At 50.4% G+C, this 21145-nt stretch overlaps 1 protein-coding gene across 8 annotated transcripts in view; it reads left to right on the forward strand.

Moving 5' to 3' along the window:
* Positions 1 to 21145, forward strand: part of LOC102454880 (mitogen-activated protein kinase kinase kinase 3-like) — a 121780-nt gene that overhangs the window by 87525 nt on the left and 13110 nt on the right. For all 8 annotated transcript variants that reach the window (XM_089776803.1, XM_075922867.2, XM_075922865.2 and 5 more), the window contains 6 exons: positions 12689 to 12822; positions 15317 to 15390; positions 16307 to 16374; positions 18421 to 18513; positions 19080 to 19274; positions 20368 to 20516. In XM_089776803.1, coding sequence (XP_089632929.1) covers positions 12689 to 12822; positions 15317 to 15390; positions 16307 to 16374; positions 18421 to 18513; positions 19080 to 19274; positions 20368 to 20516 — 713 coding nt within the window. The remainder of the gene's footprint in view (positions 1 to 12688; positions 12823 to 15316; positions 15391 to 16306; positions 16375 to 18420; positions 18514 to 19079; positions 19275 to 20367; positions 20517 to 21145) is intronic.

Genomic DNA, 21145 nt, shown 5'->3' on the forward strand with positions numbered 1-21145 from the left:
TGAAGTGCTATTCAAACGAAACTGAATATCCTTTACTCTTCAGCCAGGGCTGTGGTCCTACCCACTCTGGTCACTAGGCCATGATCCCACGGCCGTCAGTCCACATGGACGGCGTCTGCTGAGTGTGGCTTCTCTCCTGGCTCTGCCACAGACTTGTGTAGGCTTGGGCATGTCTCTTCATCTTTCTCCCTTGGTTTCTGTCTGTGAAATGACTTCTCTCTTTAAGTACTTAGAAATCATTTGATGAAAAGTGTTGTTGTTATACTTCTTTTGATTGTTAAAAAGACCCCTATGGAAAATCCCGTAGGATTTTAATTGAGGATGGTATTCTTAATCTATATCTAGTAAACTAACGTAAAACATTTTATACCCAGAATATAATTCACTGACACTGTGTCGCCTGTCTTGAAAATTCTGTATGCATCTGGCGAAGTGGTTTTTACCCACACAAGCTTATGCCCAAATAAATGCCCAGATAAGTTAGTCTTTAAGGTGCCATGGGACTCCTGGTTATTTTTTAAAATTCTCCACTACATGGGTTACTTTATAATTTAATTTCTAGAGAGCCTTATTGGTTTCATCCAAATTATCATATATATAGTAGCCCAGTGTCTGTGAATCTGTAATGCTGATGTACACGGCCACGCCCCCCCCCTCCCCTCGCTCCCTGGTGGTTCGGGCCCCTGGACACTCCCCACCCGCCAGCGCTGCTTCCCTCTCCCCTTCCTCCGGCCCCCCCCATCTTCCCATCCAGCCCCACAGCCCCCAAACTCTCCCAGCTCTGCTTACCACCCCCCTTCCGGCCAGCCCTACCCCCCCCCCAGCTCTGCTTGTCACCCCCCAAAGGGTCGCTTGCTTCCCCGCCGGTGCCCGGCAGGAGCGCCGCTCAGCTGAGAGCAGCGCAGTGCAGTGTGCCATGGAGGGGGGGAGGAGGGAAGGGAAGAGGGGCGGGACGGGGTGGAGCACCACGCAGGGAGGGGAAGGGGGCGGGGCTGGCCGGAAGGGGTGTGGGAAGCAGAGCTGGGGGGAGATTGGAGGATGGGGGGGCCCGGAGGAAGGGGGAGGGAAGCAGCGCTGGTGACGGGGGCTGTCTGGGGGGCCGTGGGCCTGGCTGGCAGGAAGAGGGGGTGGGAAGCAGAGCTGGGGGAGGATCGGGGGCCGTGGGGCTGGACGGGAAGAGGGGGGCGGGAAACAGACTTGGCGGGTGGAGTGCAGCCACAGGCCGCTTGCCGCCGCTTGCTACCCCACTGGGGCCGAGCTGAGCGCTGCTCAGGTGAGCCCAGTGGGACAGGAAGGAGGGCGGGGTGGTGATGTACACGGCCAGAGGGCGGGGCCGTGTACGTCACGGCCCCCCTTCCTCCTCCCACCGTGGCACTGAGTGATGCGCCCCTCAGCCGGGCCACCGCCCTCTGGCCATGTACGTCACTGTCCTGCCCCTCCTCTCCTCCCCCACGGTGGTCCGGCTGAGCGCACAACACTCAGCCGAGCCACCACGGAGGGAGGGGAAGGGGGCGGGGTGGTGACGTACACGGCCAGGGGGCAGGGCTGTGTACGTCACCGCCCCCCCTTCCCCTCCCACTGTGGCACTCAGCGGAGTGCTGCGCCCCTCAGTCGGGCCGCTGGAGGATCTAGCAGCGCAAGGGGCTGTTTGGGCTACCCCGGGGTGGGAGGGGAAAGGAGGGCGGTGATGTACACGGCCCTGGCCCCAGCCGTGTATGTCACCACCCCGCCCCCCTCCCTCACGGCAGCCCGGCTAAGCAGGGAGCACTCAGCAAAGTGCCATGGCAGGGGGGGAGGGGAGAGAGAGGCAGGAGGAGGAGGATGAGAAGAGAAAGGGAAAGTGAGAGGTAGGAGGGGGAGAAGAGAAAGAGATGGAGAGAGAGAGGCAGGAGGTGGAGGAGAGTTGAGAAAGAGAGACAGACAGCTCAGGAGGGAAGACCTGAAAATCCCGTTTTATGATGGGCTAATTGGCTAGTTATTTAATGTGTAGACTAGTAGTGCCAGAATTTCAGTCTAGATCAGGGCCCCACTGTGCTTATACATTATATAAATAGACACAATTGCTGCTCCAAAGAACTTGCAATATATATATGCTATAGAATTTTACCATTGTGATAAAGGAATATCTCTTCCTGGAGATGTACCGTTTCTTGCTTGGATGGTATCTGCTGTCTGAGGGTATGTCTACACTTGAACTCTCTTTTGAGAGAGGGATGCAAATGCAGCTGAACGAAATTGCAAATGAAGCGCGGATTTGAATTTCCCGTGCTTCATTTGCATATTTGCGTTATGGTGCTATTTCGAAAAAGCCCTATTTCGAAATAACAGACGCTGTTAAGACGCAGTTATTTTGAGAGAAAACCCTTCTCTAGAAATAACTGATAAACCTCAGTGTATGAGGAATAAGGGTTATTTCAAGAGAAGGGTTTTCTCTCAAAATAACCATGTCTTAACAGCGTCTGTTATTTCGAAATAGTGCCATAACACAAATATGCAAATGAAGCAGGGGTATTTAAATCCCGGCTTCATTTGCAATTTCAAATGTCTTAATTTATATCTCTCTCTTGAAAGAGGGTGCAAGTGTAGACATACCCAGATAGTGTAGGCTGCAGTTTGTTGACATATTGCACAGTGATGTGTGTGAGAGATTCTCCTGTATTCAGTCAAATTCCACCCTGGGACAGCCATGCACAACGCCTGTGGAAGTCAAGGGAGCTGAGTGTGCAGATATAAGAACAGTATTTGGCTCCGTTCTGTTTATTTGGGTCTTTTAGCTCATGCTGCTCTTGAGTGTTTGCCTAGAGCCTAGCAGAGTCTCTGGCTGCATCTGAATGAAACATGCATTAATACATGTTATTGCACAAAGCCTCAGTAGGAACTGTTTGTACTTAAACAGAATAACATCTCTGCTTTTTTTCCTTGGGGCATGTTAAACTGTTAACACATACCCATAAACGCCAGTGATGGCATTGGGAGTTAATGTGTGCGTGCAGATGGCAGAATTGATCCCACATGTAGCTACGCTAATGGGAGGATTGAAGTATTTGTTGTTCTAGTAATGTGGGGCACTTGCTCAGATTTACAGCCAAGCCACCTTGGGCTTTCACCATTATTATTTGTATCGCACTAGTGTCTACAGGCCTTAATCAAGATGGGAGTCCCACTATGCTAGGCACTGTGCACATGCATATATATATATATAAAATAAGAGACCACACCGGTCTTTACCCTGAAAAGCTTAGTCTAAAGACTCAACAAGGAAGTGTTGTTAGGTCTGTAGGAATAAGGACATAGAGAGAGTCCATGCATAGCCTACAGTCTATGGCAGAGCTGGCATGTGAACCAAGATCCGCTGTGAGCCAGACCACTGACGTTACCACCAGGACATCCTAACCCAGTTAGGAACGGTCAGTTTCTCGGTCAACACGAGGATGGTGAGACCTCTTGCGGCAGCACCTGGATCTTCCATGGAGGTGTTGGCAACAGAGATGCCGACAGACTTGCTGTTGGCAATGTGGCAAGGGGTCGGCTTCGTGCTCGCGGAAGGGGCGGTTCGGGACAGGCAGCCCGGAGTGCACCATTCTGTGCTCCCCTCCGAAGCTCTGAGAGCCACCCAGAGCACGCCACGCAGGGCTCCAGCATCTATTTAAAGGACCTTGGGTCTCTGGCTATAGCCAGACCTCCAAGCCAGTTGGAATTTCCAAGCCCCAGGGCAGTTGCCTCCTTTATGCACCTCCCCCACTGGCGGGCCCGGCTGGCAATATAGCTATAAAGCAGGCTGCTCTTTTCCTTCTGAGTCCGTATGCTCCAGTGGGGTGGTTGGAGACCCTGAGTGGATGCGGGGGCTGTTTTTTTTTTTTTCCCCAGATGAGGTCTAACACTGGCATTCTGGCCTTTCTGGGTCATTAACAACTCCACGGTATCTTCCACACACACAGGGATTTACTGACCTTGGGGCCCAGGCCAGATTCTAGCTTAGGTAATTGCTATTTCAGCTGGTGGCGGTGGTCAACACATCCAGCCGCAAAACGCTGTATAGTGTTTGCTTCAGCGTTAACCGAAGTCAGTGAGGTTAAGGGGAAATCTCACCTCAGCCTTAACTTTAGAGCTGCAGGTGTCACCTCCATAGTTGAGCCAGGTATATTTTAAGGGAGGTTCTGTTCTGCAAAGAGACTGTAAAAATGGAAACTTAGGGAGGAAGGGGGAGGGGATGTTCCCAATTATTCTGTTTCAAAAAATTGCTCAGTTGGCTGTTTTTTGTTTGTTTGTTTTTTTAAAGCGTGTGGGAGGAGATGGGAGAGTGTTTTCTGTCTGCCTTTCAGAGTCAGCCTGACTTCTGAGAGTCAGGTATGAGCAAATCCCTCCTTGCAGGCCATTATCCGTGACAAAGGAACCCCAGATGTCCTTACCCATATACAGAATATGCAGCTGTGTAGGGCACCACTGGGTCTTAATGCCCACCCACATATTCTGATCTTTGTTCTGTAGTTCTGCTTCCTCTGGAGAGGAGCTAGTTAAATTAAAAGAGAAGAAGCCTGCCAGAGCTATTAGCAGTACATTGAACCTGTGAAAGCACCATTTAGGTGGCAGTAAAGCCGTTTAACTAGCATTTGCCAATCTGATATATACTGTCCGTTTCCGAACTTACTGTGCTAGTCTACAGCAGCTTAGTTTAAAATTTGCTTTAAGACTATTTCTTTAATGTATTGCTGAAGAATATAATATCAAGTCTCTAAAAAATCCTCATCTCCCCCTGACCTGGGCTGTCATCAGGCACAGGGGTAGCAGTTCAATAGTATTGGGTAGGAGCCCATAAATCCCAAGGATAGCCCTGGTCCTCACCTCCATCTGCACAACCCCACTGCTGTTCATAGGGAGATGCGATTGATTAGAGCATAAGAAATTATTCTGTTGGTACGCAAGAAGGAACAAACTCCAGCTCCCTCGCCCATCGCTGTGCAGGTTTTGCTCCATTAATGGGCGTAAAAAAATCATCCGATCTTGGATTTGTCTGGGAGTCTCACTCCAGCCAGCAGGAGATCTGCTGAGGAATAAGGGAATGGTTCTGCCACAGCTAGCCAGAAAATACTCTTCCCCTTTCCTCCCCCCCAAAAAACGTTTTTCAGTGAAAATAGATTTTTGTTTTTCATTTTTCATTTCAACTTTCTGGGGGGGGGGGGAGAGGGGAACTTTGATTCCCCACTCCCACCCCCCGCCCTCAGAAACAGCAAATGTTTAAAAAAAAAGGAACTGCCTCTGAAGAGAGCAGGTGCCCTTTGAAAAAACCATCAGTCCAAACTCTAATTGTCCAAAATAAAGTGAATGGAAAAATTTCTGACCAGCTCTGCTTTTTTACATAGGCCCTTTCCAGAGCTTAGGAGCATTTGTAATCCATAGAGACAGAGAGGAGCTGTAGAGCTTCCCTACGCCAGCAGGAGGCGCTGTACATGCCAGATGCAGACACCGGCAGAATGTCCCGTCCCCCTCGTGCAGTTCTTCCCAGGTGCGGCTTACCCTCTCCATGCTGTCTGCCTTGGATTGCCAGGCAGCCTGCAGGATGGTAGGGGCCAGGCTGTCTCCCAGCCCCTCTTCTGAGTGTGTAGCATCCCAGCCAGCACGTGAACCGCCTTGTAGTGCAGAAAGCAGGCTGCAGATGCCATACAGATGTCCGGCAGCTGCTGTCTTTGCTTACGCACGGGGGATGGAACTGGGAGACTTTCTGAGCTAGGAGGACCACGGCTCTCCACTTGGAGCTACGACACTCAGTCCTCTCTGGTTTGGCTCTGAGAAGGATGCGTAGTACATGCTGACCTATGAGTCGCAGGTGCATGGGGTGGGGGGAAGGGAGGGAGGGAAGTGCTCGCTGTGACTTGCTCTTCACTTGTGGGCCCACCCAGGAGCAGCTGTAATCTGACCTGTGTTGTGTAAGGAATAGCAAGGGTAGGGAACTTTTTTTGGTGTCTGGGGCCACTGACCCAAGGAAAATAATTTGGGGGCTGCACATAAGTCCTTTGGACACCAAAGTCCAGGGGAGCCCAGGCTAGTAGATTTTATGTGGCCCTTCCCCATATTGGGTGATAGTAGTGAAAGGGCTGGAGTGCTAGCATGGGAGCTCCAATGCTGGGGGGCCCTTGAACCTCTGGGACTGGGTCCATGTAAGTCAGGGGCCAGAGATTCCCCACCCTGAGCTAAAGGCTGGTATGCTCTGTCATAAGAATGGTGGCCACACTGGCTAAGACCAATGGTCCATCTAGTGCAGTCTCCTGTGTTCTGACAGCAGCCAATGCCAGGTGCCCCAGAGAGAATAACCAGAACAGATAATCAAGTGATCCATCCCCTGTCAGCCATTCTCAGATTCTGGCAAACAGAAACTAGGGATGCCATCCCTGCCCTTCCTAATAGCCATTGATGGATCTATCCTTCATGAATTTATCTAGCTCATTTTTGAATCCTGTTAGTGTCTTGGCCTTCACGACATCCTCTGGCAAGGAGTTCCATAGGTTGACTGTGTGCAGTGTGAAGAAATACTTCCTTTTGTTAGTTTTAAACCTGCAGCCTATTTATTTCATTTGGTGACTCCTAGTTCTTGTGTTATTGGGAAGGTGTAAATAATGTTGTCTAATTTATTTTCTCCACACCAGTCATGATTTTATAGACCTCTATCATATCCCCCCCTTTGTTTCTTTTCCAAGATGAAAAGTCCCAGTTGTATTAAACTCCACATATGCTCATTCTCCTTAAATCCTGGGCTTCTTTGCTGCTGCATCCCAAGCCCCTGAGTCACAACCCGGAGACTCTAATGAACATCAGATCTTTGCATTACGTCCCTCGTTCTGTTTTGTGGCGACATCGGCCCGCCCTCAGCTTCTGGAGCCTGCAGCTGTGAGCGTAGGCAGTGCTTGGTGACCCCTTTGCAATCCTGACGGGTGCGTTTGTAAACAAACACACACACACACACTCTCTCTTTTCTGGGTCTCTGCTTAGCCAGGGGAGGATGGTTAAGGATAAGCAGTTGGTAAAGATTTGGGACCTACTTAAGCAAAGGGAGAATTAAACCAGAGAACATTTAGGCAGAGGGGAGCCAAGCCTGGCACTGGGGGAATCTAGCTGTACGTGCAACACCACAAACTTTTTCTGCACACGCTGTATGAAAACTTCTTTAAAAATAAAACCTTCATGGAAAAGAACATGGAAGATCACTGCAAATGCCAGGAGTGGTTGTCACAATCTCTGCACTGGCTTGGCTGGCCCTGCTCAGGACATGATGTACTCTAGCTCCGAACAAATGGCTTTATGTTCTGTTGTGTGTGGAACATAGGGGGGAATCCTAGCTCCCTGCCCTCTCAGCTGAGCTGAAAATTCTAGGCCATCTCCTTAGCTGGTGCAAGTTGAAATGACAAGACCCCTGCACGGGTGCAACATTTGGTACCTGCACCTGTATCCACACAAGTGAGGATGTGGATACCGTGGACATAAGGCAAATACCCGCAGATTTGCAAGGCTCTAGACTTGAGTGATGCTGCACTGTTTACTCCCGCTCAGGATCAGGTCCCAGGAGCTCAGCTTTTGTTGTAAGCTAACGTTTCAGAGAACCTGCTCCTTCCTGCTATTTCTGAGCAGGGCAGAGACTGAATTAATGCTTTAAGAGGTGGAGGAAAAGCCCGGTTAGATGGCTTCTAGGGCACCTAGTCTCTGTCCTTGGCGCTGCTGCTGTTTTTTCGGTGCCCAAAATCCAATGCAAAGAGCGCTTGGTAACTCCACCGCTACCTTGTCCTTCGAGCAACCTCTACAAATGAGCTGGGCCAGCCCAAAGCCAGAGTTATTTATCTGCCCCCTCCCTCCCTGTCTCTCTGGATGCAGGTTAGGGTCTCTAATCTGTCAGAGGTGCCTACTGCTGTACTGCCTAAGTGTTCCGTGTGGGTACCATTATTTCGGTCGTTAGCGGTGCACAGCCCAGCTGCCCAATTTCCATCCTCGTCCCATGCTGAACAGAGCTGGGTGCTGCCGAGTTGCATTCTGGCTTTGTTAAAGGAGGAAAAGCTGGGGCTGCATTGTGCTCTGGCGGTGGCTAAATCAGGCTTCCCCGGCTTGTTGGGAGTCGTGAGTTTGGACCTTTCCTCTGTCCAGAATGCCTCACTCCCAAGCCTTGAGCCACTTCTCCAGTTGCGCCAGTGAAGAAAGTGTAGGGGCACCCAGAGCAAGGCTGCAGGAAAGTCCCACGTGCGTTGGAACGCGCACTCCCCTGTAGGTGTCAAACTGTGAGCTGTTCGTGTCAGCTTCTCAGACAGTTGTGCTGTAAGTCACCTCGCCCAATCAGTAACATCCTCCTCCTCTGTCCAAATTACTTCCTGTTCTGCAAAAGAATGTATCGGGTTTCTTTTCCTCCTTGAATCTGGTGGCAGAAGCAAAACCAGACAAAGCTGACCTATGTCAATAGGAGGGTGGTGGCAGGGTTTTGTGGGAGGCCAGCAGGTCTAGGTGGGCAGGCCATGGCTGGACAGCACTTCCACCCTCTAGTGAGTTGCTTTCAGGCCGGCGGGCTGTGGCTTGTCGATTTCCCAGCGCCCAGGCGTTCTCCCAGACAGGTGTGGAAGGAATGAAAAGTAGGGGACCCAGCCATGAGCGAGAGATCTTGGACACCTCTTTCTGGTGCACCTGACCAGCCTGCTTGGGATGCTGTCTTGCTCTCGACATAGTCCCCATCTGCTTTCCTCCAATCAGTCCTACAGCTCTGACACTTACCTGAGCATTCCTGAGCTCTCTTCCCACTGTCCAGTTGTCCTCCCTCAGTGGGGAGGGAAAAGGGGCAGGCCTTAACCCTCCTGGTTGGATCTCACCCCCCACTCCAGACCTGCTCTTGTGGATTGCTTTGTCCCCAGAAGATCCCATTTGCGTTCCTCTTGGTAGCTGCGTCTTCACTTTCCCTCCCTGCTTGACTGGCGTCCTCTTCTTCGCAGATCCTCCATGTGAAGCATGATCTGCAGAGGCTGTGGGGGTCCCTTTGGCTCCATGCTGCTCCCTCACTCCGAGTCTCGGTGAGATCCATCGTAAGGAGTTACTATGCAGATAAGGACTTGATCCTACAAAGATTTCAGTGCAGGCATGCAGAGACTTCCAATTACATGCAGTCCTGTTTAACTCAGTGGGGGCTACTCTCATATTTGAAGTTAAGCTGGGGGCATTGAAATCTTCGCAGGCTCATAGCCTTAGACGCCTTTGGAAAGAACTAGGTAGGGAAGAGAGAAATGGTAGCAACAGCACAACGCCCCATCTTACAGTAATGGTAACAAAAGAAATTCCCAATGTCACTCAGACACAACAGTCTGTGTGAGATCTACATGCATTTCAGGGCGAGGACTGCATCTATTTCTGTGTTTGCTGAGCACTGCTGTAGTAAGTCGTCGACTGATAATATTGTGGACCTGGTTTATTCCAGGATACAGCGACCATACGTGGCTACATTCTTGTTCTGAAGCAGTGGTTCCCAAACTTTTCGAGCATGTGGACTCCTTTTCGATCTATTAAAATGTTACAACCGCCCCCCAAATAATAGAGCTGTTTTCAAACATTCCATTACTTGATAATCATTGGACACGTATAATAGTTCATGTTGTCTAAACAAATGTCCCCACAGAGTACAGCAGAGTCCACAGCACTTCCCAGGGTCACTTCCCAGCTCGGCAGGGCAAACTGCTGTCACGCTGGGACTTTTCATCCATGTGGAGCATCTGCAGGTTTGGAGCCTGTCAGCTCCCTCTCTGCTTTTCACTGTTATGGGCCAAGGGAAGCGGCAGCAAGCATGTCCCTTGGCCCGTGCTGCTTCCTCAGCTCTTGCCTCCTCTCTCCCCTGCCCATCCACGGAGGATAAGGCGAGGGGGCTCTCATGGCCAAAGGCAGTTCCTGCCCCAGTACTCTTGTCCTTGGCCAGGCATGGAGCCCTGAGGGAGGTAAAAAAGACAAGGAAAAGAAAAGTAGGGATCGGGCCTTTTGTCTGGAAATGGGTGACAGGAGTAGGATCATGTGAGGATTACCTGTTGTGTTCCCTCCCTCTGGGTTATCTGGTATTGACCACTGTCGGCAGACAGGATACCGGGCTAGATGGACCTTTGATCTGACCCAGTATGGCCATTCTTTATGGGATCACTGCAGGACTGGGAGGGGAGAGAGGGCTGGAGCGTAAACAGCAGCACAGCTGTTGGAGGATGGATAGTTGTGAACAGCGAGCCCTGGGCAAGAATCGCTTGGCAGAAAATCCCAAGCTTGAGGTGGGCCCGATCCTCACTTTTAAACTTTCTGCGGACCCCCTAAAGTACCGTCGTGGACCGCAGGTTGGGAACCACTGTTGTAAAGAGAGAAAAGAGTCTGCATTGTACTTTGTTTGATTTTGTTATTAGGGCTGGTTTGAAGTCTGTTCAGTAAGAGATCTGTAATAATGGGAGATATTTTCTTTCCTTAGTCTTGGCATTAGTTGGTATCTCAGTTGGTTTTGGGTTTTTCCTATGCTGTGCTTCTCCTGTAGAAAATTTGTAAAGGGAAAAGAAGAGGTGAGGGGTGGGGGAAAGAATGGTCTCAAAACTGTATGGCTATTTTTTTTTTCAGATCCTAGTAGGAGATCTGAACTGGCTTCTCTCTCTTCTGTACCCCACTAGTGGTGCTTTTACAATGAAACAAATGCCATAGAATCCTAGGGCTGGAAGAGACCTCAGGAGGTCATCGTGTCCAGCCCCTACCCCAAAGCAGGGCCTTTGGTAGTGATCCAGGATGTAAATACAGTGAGCCTGATCTGGTGAGCTCTAGCACTTCAAGAGTGACACCTGATTTAGACCAGTTGAAAAGAAAGGAGAAAAGGTGAAAGACCAGTTCCTGAAGTCAGTGGAGTTACACTAGAGATGAAGTTGGCCCGTTACAAAACACTAGGGCTACGTCTACACTGGCATGAATTTCCGAAAATGCTTTTAACGGAAAAGTTTTCCGTTAAAAGCATTTTCGGAAAAGTGCATCTAGACTGACACGGACGCTTTTCCGCAAAAGCACTTTTTGTGGAAAAGCGTCCGTGGCCAATCTAGATGCGGTTTTCCGCAAAAAAGCCCCGATGGCCATTTTCACGATCGGGGCTTTTTTGAGGAAAACAGTACTGTGCTGTCTACACTGGCCCTCTTGCGCAAAAGTCTTTCGGAAAAGACTTTTGCCCGAACAGGAGCAGCATAGTATTTCCAGAAAAGCACTGACGATCTTACATGAGATTGTCAGTGTTTTTCCGGAAATTCAAGCGGCCAGTGTAGACAGCTGGCAAGTTTTTCCGCAAAATCATCTGCTTTTGCGGAAAAACTTGCCAGTCTAGATACAGCCCAGGAGATTATTATAGATCTTGCATCAAACTGGCTTTGGATCAGCCCTAATAACAAAGGTCAGTGCCGTTTCAGAGTGCATTGGTGTTGGCATCACCTCTCAGGAAAGGGAGATGCTAGATCCTCTTCTGGGGCATCCTACATTAAACATTCATTCAGCCCGGGCCTCTGGTTACCAGAAAGATATTGATGGTCTGGAGGAAGTTCTGAGGAGCGTGACAAAGATCGCAAAGGAGCTGGAAAGAGCAAGGATGGATTTGAAGAATTACGTCGGTGCAGCTTGGCCAAGTGATGGCTAAGGCGGGGCACGTGAGACTAGTCTGCAGATATTGCAGTGATGTGTGTAAACATTAATGCTGTGGAGGAATTACTTATCGTGGCTCAAGCAACAGTGGGATAAAATGGAAAACTGGCAGTGAGCTCTGGAGTTGTCTCCCAGGCTGAAAAGGAGAGAGCCCATCTACGAGGATGTTTAAAATTAGACTGGAACAAACACTGCAGCCCTAGTCCTACAATGAGCTGCTGCAGAGATCTGACGGTGCAGAGTCACAGTATTGGGGCCTAATAAAAGAACAGAAGGGGGCAGACCTATATCAGGTAGGAGATGGATTAGATGCCTGTTCATAGAGTCATAAATCCAATCCTAGGAGGGACCACTCTGAACATCTGGGACTTTTCCATCTTCACCTTCTTTTGGTGCTAGGGTCTTTGAGCTTAGGAGAACATTGGGAGGGAGAACTCAGCAGGAGAGGGGCGGGGTATTTTTAGTTGGTTTCTAACCTACGTCTCCTCGGTTCACTTGGCTGCCCAGTGCTGCACAGTGAATGCACACAAGGCGAAGAGCGGGTCAGTTTCCAAGAGCATCACAGCTTCCATGCTGTAGCCACCGTAACTCGATCTGGGACTGAAGTGCCAGAGGCCAGGAGATCAGGAGGGTCTGGGTTCGTGCCCATCACTGGGTATAACAGCTAAGCTTTGGAAACCTGTTTCTCTGGAATTGTGTGAGTATGGCTGTTTGTACATGTGTGGGATTGTGTGAGTGTGGCTGTGTGAGTATGTGCTGCCAGGGAATGTGGCCACACACCGTAAGGCATTGTTCTCCCCCCTCCCCCAGCTAAAAAGACAGTACCTGCTCGAAAAGCCTTTCACCCCATGAGCTCAATGGCAGCATGGATTCTCCAGGCCCTCCAGGCTTTCCCCCCAAGCGATCAGCCAGCTCTGCAGCCTAGCTCAGGCTGGGTCTAGCAAAAAGCGCACACATGCTATGAAACAGCCTCCTGGCGGGGCCTGACAGTGACAATTCTTCTCTTCTTCACAAGCAATTCTGTCTGTGTTTGTAGGTTCCCTGCACACGGGCCGGAGTTCCCCACCCCCGGGGAGCGTGCCTGAAGAACAGCAGCAGATTGCACGGCAGGGCTCCTACACTAGTATTAACAGCGAAGGGGAATTCATCCCTGAGATTATGGAGCAGACTGTAAGTGAAGCTGGCGTGTGAGAGCTGGGGGTCACCAGCATTAGGCTGATCAGATTGTTACAACCCTCAGGGCGTGCAAGCTCCCTTTCTCCAGCAGTGGAGGGTTATTAGGTGTCAGCCTGCGACCTGATCCGGTAGGGGCAAGCACGATTGGTATTTTAGATGCAAGGTTGCTTTTAGAAATGTATGCCGCCAAGAGGCAATTGGAGGATATTTCAACCCTGAAACAGGCTGAGGTCTAACTTAGTTTAGCACAAGTGCTTGACCTGAGATCAAACCCATTAGGAAATATGGGGTGTAAACAGGCTTTGTTAGCCATCCGAACCTTAAATATGATCTCCAAGAATGAGGAACACGGGCAAGGGGCTGAAACAAAGGGAGAGCATCCCCGTCCCTTCCCTGTGATTGCAGAGGGAGAGAAAGTGCTGAGCGGTCTTCCCTGCATCCTACATCTGCGTGAGCTCCAGATAGGGTCCTGGTCTCGCTGCTTACAACTGTAGTGAGATGGAGTTGAAAGCAAATTATGCCCCAGCTGTTCCCGTCTTCATTCGGTAGGCCCTGATCCCGCAAGTGTTCCCATGCAGATGGAGCCTGGTGCCCAAGAGAAGTCAGTGGGACTACGTGTGGGTGCAGGGGTCGGCCCGCAGGGAGTTCCTCACAGGATCGAGCCATAGGGCCCTGCAAATGCTGGCCTGGTGAGCACCGGCCATGTGGGTGGGATGCGGCGCTGCCCGTTCTTATCACACATTCTGGACAGTACGCAAATGTCTGGAGGGGGACGCATGCCTTAAGAAATGGGATGCGCCTGCACTGCTGCCAAAGAGGCCATAGGGGAAGAAGTGTGTCTGCTGCGCTGTAGTGGCCCTCGCTAGCAACACGCGCGGGAAGGCTGGGCCAGGGTTTCCATGACAAAGCTGTGTTTTCAAAGGGTTGTTCTGTGGCCAGTAATACATTGAACAGTCTCCCGGGGGGGAGCCTTGGCAGCGTCCCAGTGCAGCTGCTTTATGTGCCTCGCAGCCAAACGCTGGGCTTGGACTGTTTGTAAATGGTTTCTGAGCTGCGCTCATCAGGGTTAGAACGAGTCAAGGGAGGAGCCGCGGACTAGATCCTCGGCACATGTCGGGCAGCGTGTGGCCCGTGACTTGAATGAGTCGAGTTCTGCCAGCTGAGACCCTGACCCCCTGCTTTTACTGCCTCGCTCAGGAAGACTCTTAGGGTCTAGTGTTGGCTGTCACCAGCAGTGTGCAGTGGGCTGGGCACTGCCTATCTCCCCCTCCCCAGAGGTGGCTGCACTCTGCAGTGAAGTGGCTGCTTGTAGTTGTTACACTAGAGCCAGCTCAGGAGACATGGGAGGAGAGGGGGGTGTAACTCTGGGGGCAGCTGGTCTACTAGTATTGAGAACCTGGGAAGCCAGAGGGTGACAGACTGCAACACTCAGCTGCTATTGGTGTATTTCCCATTGCTTTCCACTGACCCCCTGTGGCCATTGCATGGGGTGGCAGGGTGGAGATCTCCTTGCCTGGATTGCTGCAATGCACCAGCCTTTGGGGTAGAAGGGGGAGGGGAGGAGTCACTGTTTCCATTGGGACTCTCCTTCTAAAACAGATGTGTTGCTATGGCAGCCAGTTAAATAGCTATAGCCATAGAAACATCACATGGCAAGAGAAGCATGCTCTAGTACCCTGAGTTTACCATGGGGGATGAGGAGCTCCTTGGCTTCGAATCCCACCTCCAAGCCTTCCACGGCTCTGGCCAGGTCGTTTCGTCAGCCTGCCTCAGCTTCCCCCTCTGAAAGCTGGGCTTAGCAGCACAGAAGTGCAGGGGGAGGGAGGGGTGTTAGTTAACTGTAAAGTGTCTTGCAGATGGAAAGGGAGTAGGTGAGTTGTTACAATGCGGCTGGGTGGCACGAGGAAAACGCCAGGGTAGGGAAGAGTGCGTAGCCCTGGGTTTCCCTAAGCCATCCAGGAAAACACTTCTGTGGGGAAAATGCCACCTCCAGGAAGCCACCCAGATGCAGTGTTGACGGGCTGAGCTGGGGAGAGCAGAGTAAATTCCTTGATCTGACCCCCATGCCAACAGAGAGGAAGAAGGGGCTTGTGATTAAAGGCAGTGACCAGGGAGTCCAGAGTTCTCTTCTTTGACATGCCCCAGGTTAACGGCTGGCTTTGGGCAAGGCTCCTATGCCGACTTTCAAAAGCGCTGACTCTGCTCATGTTCAGTAATCAGCACGTTAATCTCCGGGCCTCAATTTCCCTCTCGGTAAATAACAGCAAAGACGAATCCATCCCTATGGAGCCAGAGGATTTAATGAATTTGTTTTCAAAATGCTTTGAGATCCGGATGGGATAACAGATGTGCAGGGCCAGATCTTCCACTGCTTGGTTTACCCCTGCTGAGGATATGGAGGATTATGTAAACCAGAGTATTAGGATTTGCTGAATCACAGTTTCCAACATGTTGTGTCAATGTTTTCCCCTTTGCTTGTTGTCCAAAGATGCTTGAACCTTTCATCAGCCCTGGTGAGTCACTCTCTGGGAGCTGCCAGTCCCTGGACCAATCTATAGACAGGTAAGTCGGATACATCACTATGGGCTTCCTGTGTAAATAAAACCACCCCCTTCCTGTGAGTGTCTGAAGGAGGGAAAGGGATTGCTAACATGCCCTGAGGGGGCGGGCAGGAGAGGGGGCGTTACGACTAGGTGGAATGGGCCACACATAAGCAAAGGGAAATGAGAGCGAATCCAAGGAATAAATCCTAACACAAGAGAATTGTTACCCTGTGGCATAGCCTCCCCATGGAGGTGATGGAAGTTGTATGAGATTGGACTGGACAAAGGATGGAAGGAAACAGTCCTGTACTGGTAGGGGAGTAGATAGCCTATCTGGCCTTTTTCCTCTCTGATTTCTCTGGTTCTTGGAAGATATTTTCCCCCTTTTGTCCCTACATTTCTACATCACATGATCAGTATTGTTGTAGCCTCTCCCTGCCTTTTACAGGTTCATGTGTCCAAAGTGTGGCTGACAAGGGGTGCCAGTGTGTAATTCTGTGCTAGTCAAGCAACTTTTAAAGACCAGGAAAGTTGCAAAGTCAAGCACTTGCTCGTCAAAGATTTGAGGACCTGCATTCTGTCCTCTTGTGCATATGCATCAGTGTGGTACAGCCTGTAATTATAGGATCCTGCGCTGTTCTTTCCATGGGATCCCTACCTCATTCAGTGCACACATTGGACAAGGAGGTCACCAGCAAAGCACAGGCTTAACTTTTTAAGCTCCCCTTGAGTACCCCTGGTTAAAGTTGAGCACCTGCTGGATCAGGGCCTGCATGGAAGAAGCTTGCATAGTAGATTGGCCTGGAGTTCCGTGCATGCTGCCTTGGTTCTGTGCAATAGTACTGTGTAATATTATGGGTGGATAATAAATGCAGATGCCATTCTGATTGCTGGATTGGTTTGAAACAATAAGGTGTTTCTGTCTTTTCCCACAGCCCACCCTTTACCCAAAGCCCTGTTCCCAGAAGGAAGAGCCAAGCCAAAGACAGTCTTGATTGCCTGGGTAAGGATACATGAGGTTTAGTGTCAAAGAAACAGCAGTAATGTGGACTTTCAAAATCTGTGTGTGAATCAGACTTAACAGACTTAATAACAGAATATTACTGGGTTCAAATCGTTCAAGACAAACCAACTGGCTTCCTTGCTCATGTTCTAAATAGCCACTGCAGTTGAGGATCTGAAGTGCAGTGGGTCCTGATTCCACCCCTCTAGTGACCCTGATTCTGAAATAAGTTTCCTCCTCCCATCCCCAGTCTCAATCCGGAGTAACTTTGGTGCATCTCCATTGACTTCAACAATGTCAAGCTGACCTGAAATAAGTATCGGGCCCTATGCCTACTAAGTACTTGCAGGATTGGCCCTCCTGCTTGTTCTCTTTGTTTGCTTTCATTTGGAAAGATGAAATAAGTTAATTGACTTAATATTTGTTTCTGGACAGATTCTAATCTGTACTCATGAAAGCTCATGACCTAATCAATGTGTTTATCTCAAAGGTGCTGCAGGACTCCTTGTTGCTTTTACAGTGACAGACTAACATGGCTACCCCTGAGATTAGAATCTGAAAGGGATCTCAATTTGCATTAATAAGAAATACAATTAATAACCTTGAAAATGGCATTAAGGAAAGTGTATTGGTAACTTGCACGGACCTTAGTCTCATGTTCTGCTGAGAGGAAAGCCATGGACAATCTGTAGTATTGTTATAACTTTTGCTACTAAAAATGGCCCAGTGGCTTTCTGCCGATGGCTGATAACAATACACTTTTGGCTTGAGTCAGCATTAGAGACTGAGCCATGGAACCAGTGCTTTGAGTCCGTACTTGCAGTGGAGTGTTAATATGTCTCTGAGGACAACGGATTTGTTTCACTTGAAAACACAACTCAGTATCGCTGCTGGCTCGGGGCTAAAACAAACAACCCTTCAGAATAGGCTATTTATTTAGTCAGGGTTTGATAGGGGAGAAAATAGGAGGTGAAAGATGGGGGAGGGGGGAATTGAATATATTTTAATTGAATGTTGTTCTGTTCTATCTGTGGTGATACCCTGTACTTCTCAATATGAATGTTTCTGCCCTATCTATCCAGTCATCTCCTGTCTCATCATCTCATTTTTAACTCGGATTTCGGCGCTTTTACCCAATATACTCTCTTGTATCTAACCTTATTTTCTCTTTCTAGTTTTGTTCTGACTGTAGTTAAATTCCTTGACTACGAGGTTTAATAATCTCAAACATTTATGGCTCAGTATGCTCCCTCAATGGAAGCAGATTATTTCACATCTGGGGTTCTTGCCCTTTCCTCTGAAGCATCTGGCTCGGTCCACAGTCAGTGATGGGATACTGGGCTAGATACACCTTGGGTCTGATCCAACATAGAAGTTCATTCATTTCCTAAGTGAGAGATTTATAACCCTGAATAGAACCAGGCATAGTTCTGTGTAAATTCCTTGCTCTCTAGCTAATGAGGTGCAGAAACTAGCTGTGGTGTGGATTAGGACAGAGGCCGAGGAGTTAGGAAAGACTGGAAAAATGTGCGCGGTGGAGCAGAGAGAAAAGGGAATGGAGGTAACTCGGGACAATGGGAGGAAGAAGACAGCAAAGAGATGAGGACAAGAGACACAATTGTAAGAACATGTTACCCCAGTGGCTCGTCTTAAGAAGTCAGGCTCCAAGACAGCCCAATCTAGTTTAGAAAGAGGCAGGAGTAATTGTGATGGGGCCCAGCCATCCGAAGAAATAAAAATAAACTGGGTTTTGAGCTTTTCTTTAAACATCGTGGTCTTAGAATCTGCTCTGCTTGAAGTCACTGGCAAAACTTGTATTGGCTTCTTGGGGCCAAGGTTGGTCCTTTTCACTCTAGCCTTCTATCAGCACTGGGCAGATTTCAGAAAGGAGACGAGGAGACTGTCCCATCTTGGGAATGAGCACTCTTCTGCCTGGGGTCTCCATTGCATTGGCATGTAAAGAACAGAATTTCCAGCATGAAAATGCCCCCAAGAGTTCCTCACCGAGTTAAACTAACCAAGACTTTTCTCTTTCTCTCCTGTCAGATTTCGACATCCCGTTTTGTGACCGATTCGGGAAAGGCGGGACCTTCCCCAGACAATATCACCTTTCGCAGAGCCGTAAAGACTATAGCGACGGTGAGACAATGACCAGTTCAGGCAGGCTGGGCAGAAAAGCTTCCTGATGCTTGGAAAGGATGCCCAAGCCAAGAAATATGGCATTGGCTTGGGAATGGAGCAACTTGGCTTCAGTTCTTGGCTCTGCCACAGTCTCCCCATGTGACCATGGGCAAGTCACTTAAACTGTGCTGCGCCTGGGTTCCCCACTGTATAATGGGATACAGTCATTGCCCTGCCTCCTGGGGTGTTGAGAGGATTAAGTTCATAAATGCTTGTGAGGTGCCTACACAGCTGGCCCTCACCACTGTAGTAAGCCCTAGATAGGGATGTGAATGGTCTGGGTGTGGTTTTTCAGTGCTGGGCTGGGGATAGAGATAAGGACTTGTTTATAAAGTGCTTTAGTCTACACCAGAGGAGTGTAAATTCTGGTGCGTGCTAGCATGCTGTGCCCATGTAGGCCCAGGTAGCACACGTTGTAAGTTCCCTGGTGAGTGTTAATGTAGCTACTATTGGAACTGGGCCTCTTGTTAACACAAGCTAGGGAACTGCTAGTGGCTGATGATTCTCCTGCTTTCCTTGTGAAGGTCGAAGGACTTTCCCGAGGAGTTACATCCCTCAGGAGAACCAGTTTCAGCTTGTCCCCTCCAGCAGAACCAAGAGCTTCACCGGGGACAGCAAGCTCCTGACCTTGCAGTACGAGAAGCACAGGACCAAATGGTGGCTGGACTGTGACAAGGGACTGCAGGTCTTCAACAAGTCCCCCAGCAAGTCCAGGAATTGTGAGTGAATTTCATCAGGTTGCTGTGAGATCCCAGGGGTGGTTCAACACATGGCACTTCCCTCTCAGGCCTGAGTCAGCACCAAACTGGTGTCCTAAGCGCTGTGCTCCAGGGATATGGCTCCAAGACAGAGCACAACTTCTCTGCTCGTGAAAAATCACCTGGCACTTTCCATGGAAATACGTGTGTTCTAAGGATGTTAAGTGTCGGGTAATTGACTAATCGACTAGCCCATGCATTTTTGCATCGACTCTTTGCTTAGTCGATAGGGTGCCTCCGTCTTTGAAGTGCAGCAAAAGCACTAGGGCTGTTGCTACACTTCAAGGCGAAAGAGCTGAAGCCCGGGGTCAGCTGGGGACTCCCCAAGCTCCATGCAGCGCTGCCGCTTTGAAATGCCACATGGGGCCCGATCGCAGGCTCCACATGGCGCTGCTGCTTTGAAATGCCGTGAGCAGCTTGACACCGGACTCCCCACAGCATTCAAAGCAGCAGTGCCGCTTGGAGCAGCTGATCCTGGGTTGTCGCTTTGAAGTAGCCTCCTTACTCCCCCTTGCTTCCCCTATCTGACAGAGGCAGCAAGGGGAGGGGGTAGTGATTAGTCAACTAGTCTTTCACATCCCTAGTGTGTTCTGGCCAAATTGCATCCGGGGTGATTACATCTCACCTGCAGCTACAGCAGGGCCAGTGTTTCTCCACTTCCTGCTCTGACCCGCTGCCTAGCAGCGCTGTGCCCGGGTAGCCACTGCATATGTTCCACTCCAGCTGCATGTCAGTGGGGGGCAGTGAAGGGACTTAGCATTATGCAGCAAAGCCCTCGCAGCCCTGCCCAGAGGAAAGGCGCCTGGTCAATATACATCTTGGGGCCTGATCCTGCTCTCCCGGATACTGGTGTAAATCAGGGGAAAGCCAGTGGAGTGACTGGGATGGGAATCAGGCTGTGGGGGTTGCTCTTTGCGGTTGGTGCTAATGCACCCTGCCCATGCCCAGATACCGCACAGCAGAGGGGATCCGCGTTGCACAGGGTCAGGCGACCCCTTAGCGCAGACCCTGTCTATGCCGTGTCCTTACTGTGCCATCGATTCCCCTCCTGTAGCTTTGCAGGCGCCTGTGAACTGGAGGCTGGGGAAGCTGCTTGGCAGAGGGGCCTTCGGGGAGGTTTACCTCTGCTACGATGCGGACACCGGCAGAGAGCTCTCGGTGAAGCAGGTGCCCTTTGACCCAGACAGTCAAGAGACGAGCAAGGTGAGGGGCAGAGTTAGACTGATCCTTCCTGAAGTGCGTATAGGGCTGTTTAAAACTGGGAGCCAGGGGTTTGTCACCAGGTATTTGGGGGGCTGGGGCCCTTCCCATATCTCTGGGGGTCCTGGGATGGGGGCTTCCTGCACCATTGGTCCCCATGTCACTGCGAGGCCATGCCTGAATGCCATGCACAGTGGCGGGCTGGGCTGGTCCTCCTGGCTCAGAGCTCTTTGTGATTCCCACAGAGCCCAAGGATACTTGCCATGGCCTAAGCCTCATCCCCACCAGGATCTGCACGATGCTGCCCCAGCCTGCATCGTCAGCCTCGCCTTCTCCTGTCCTCTCTGCTCTTCTGTGATGCCAGCACCTTCCTCTCCCCTCTCTGGACTGCGCCTTACTCTGCTTTGCCCAGCCTCTGCCTTTCCCTCCTTCCAGCCGCACCTGGTGCTGCCCGTAAGAAACAAGGGACTAAGTCAGTCTCTCTCTGTGTCTAACCGTCCCAAGCAGGGTCCCTGCTCTGCCTTTCCCAGTGCATCTTGCCTGTCTCTTCATCTGTAAGCTCCTTGAGAGAGCACCGATCTTTCTCTGGGGGTCTTGCGCAGTACTGGGGATAGAGCCAGGGCTTCAGAAAC

The sequence above is a fragment of the Pelodiscus sinensis genome, chromosome 2 (assembly GCF_052426305.1).
Source record: "Pelodiscus sinensis isolate ZL-2025 chromosome 2, ASM5242630v1, whole genome shotgun sequence".
Taxonomy (NCBI): domain Eukaryota; kingdom Metazoa; phylum Chordata; order Testudines; family Trionychidae; genus Pelodiscus; species Pelodiscus sinensis.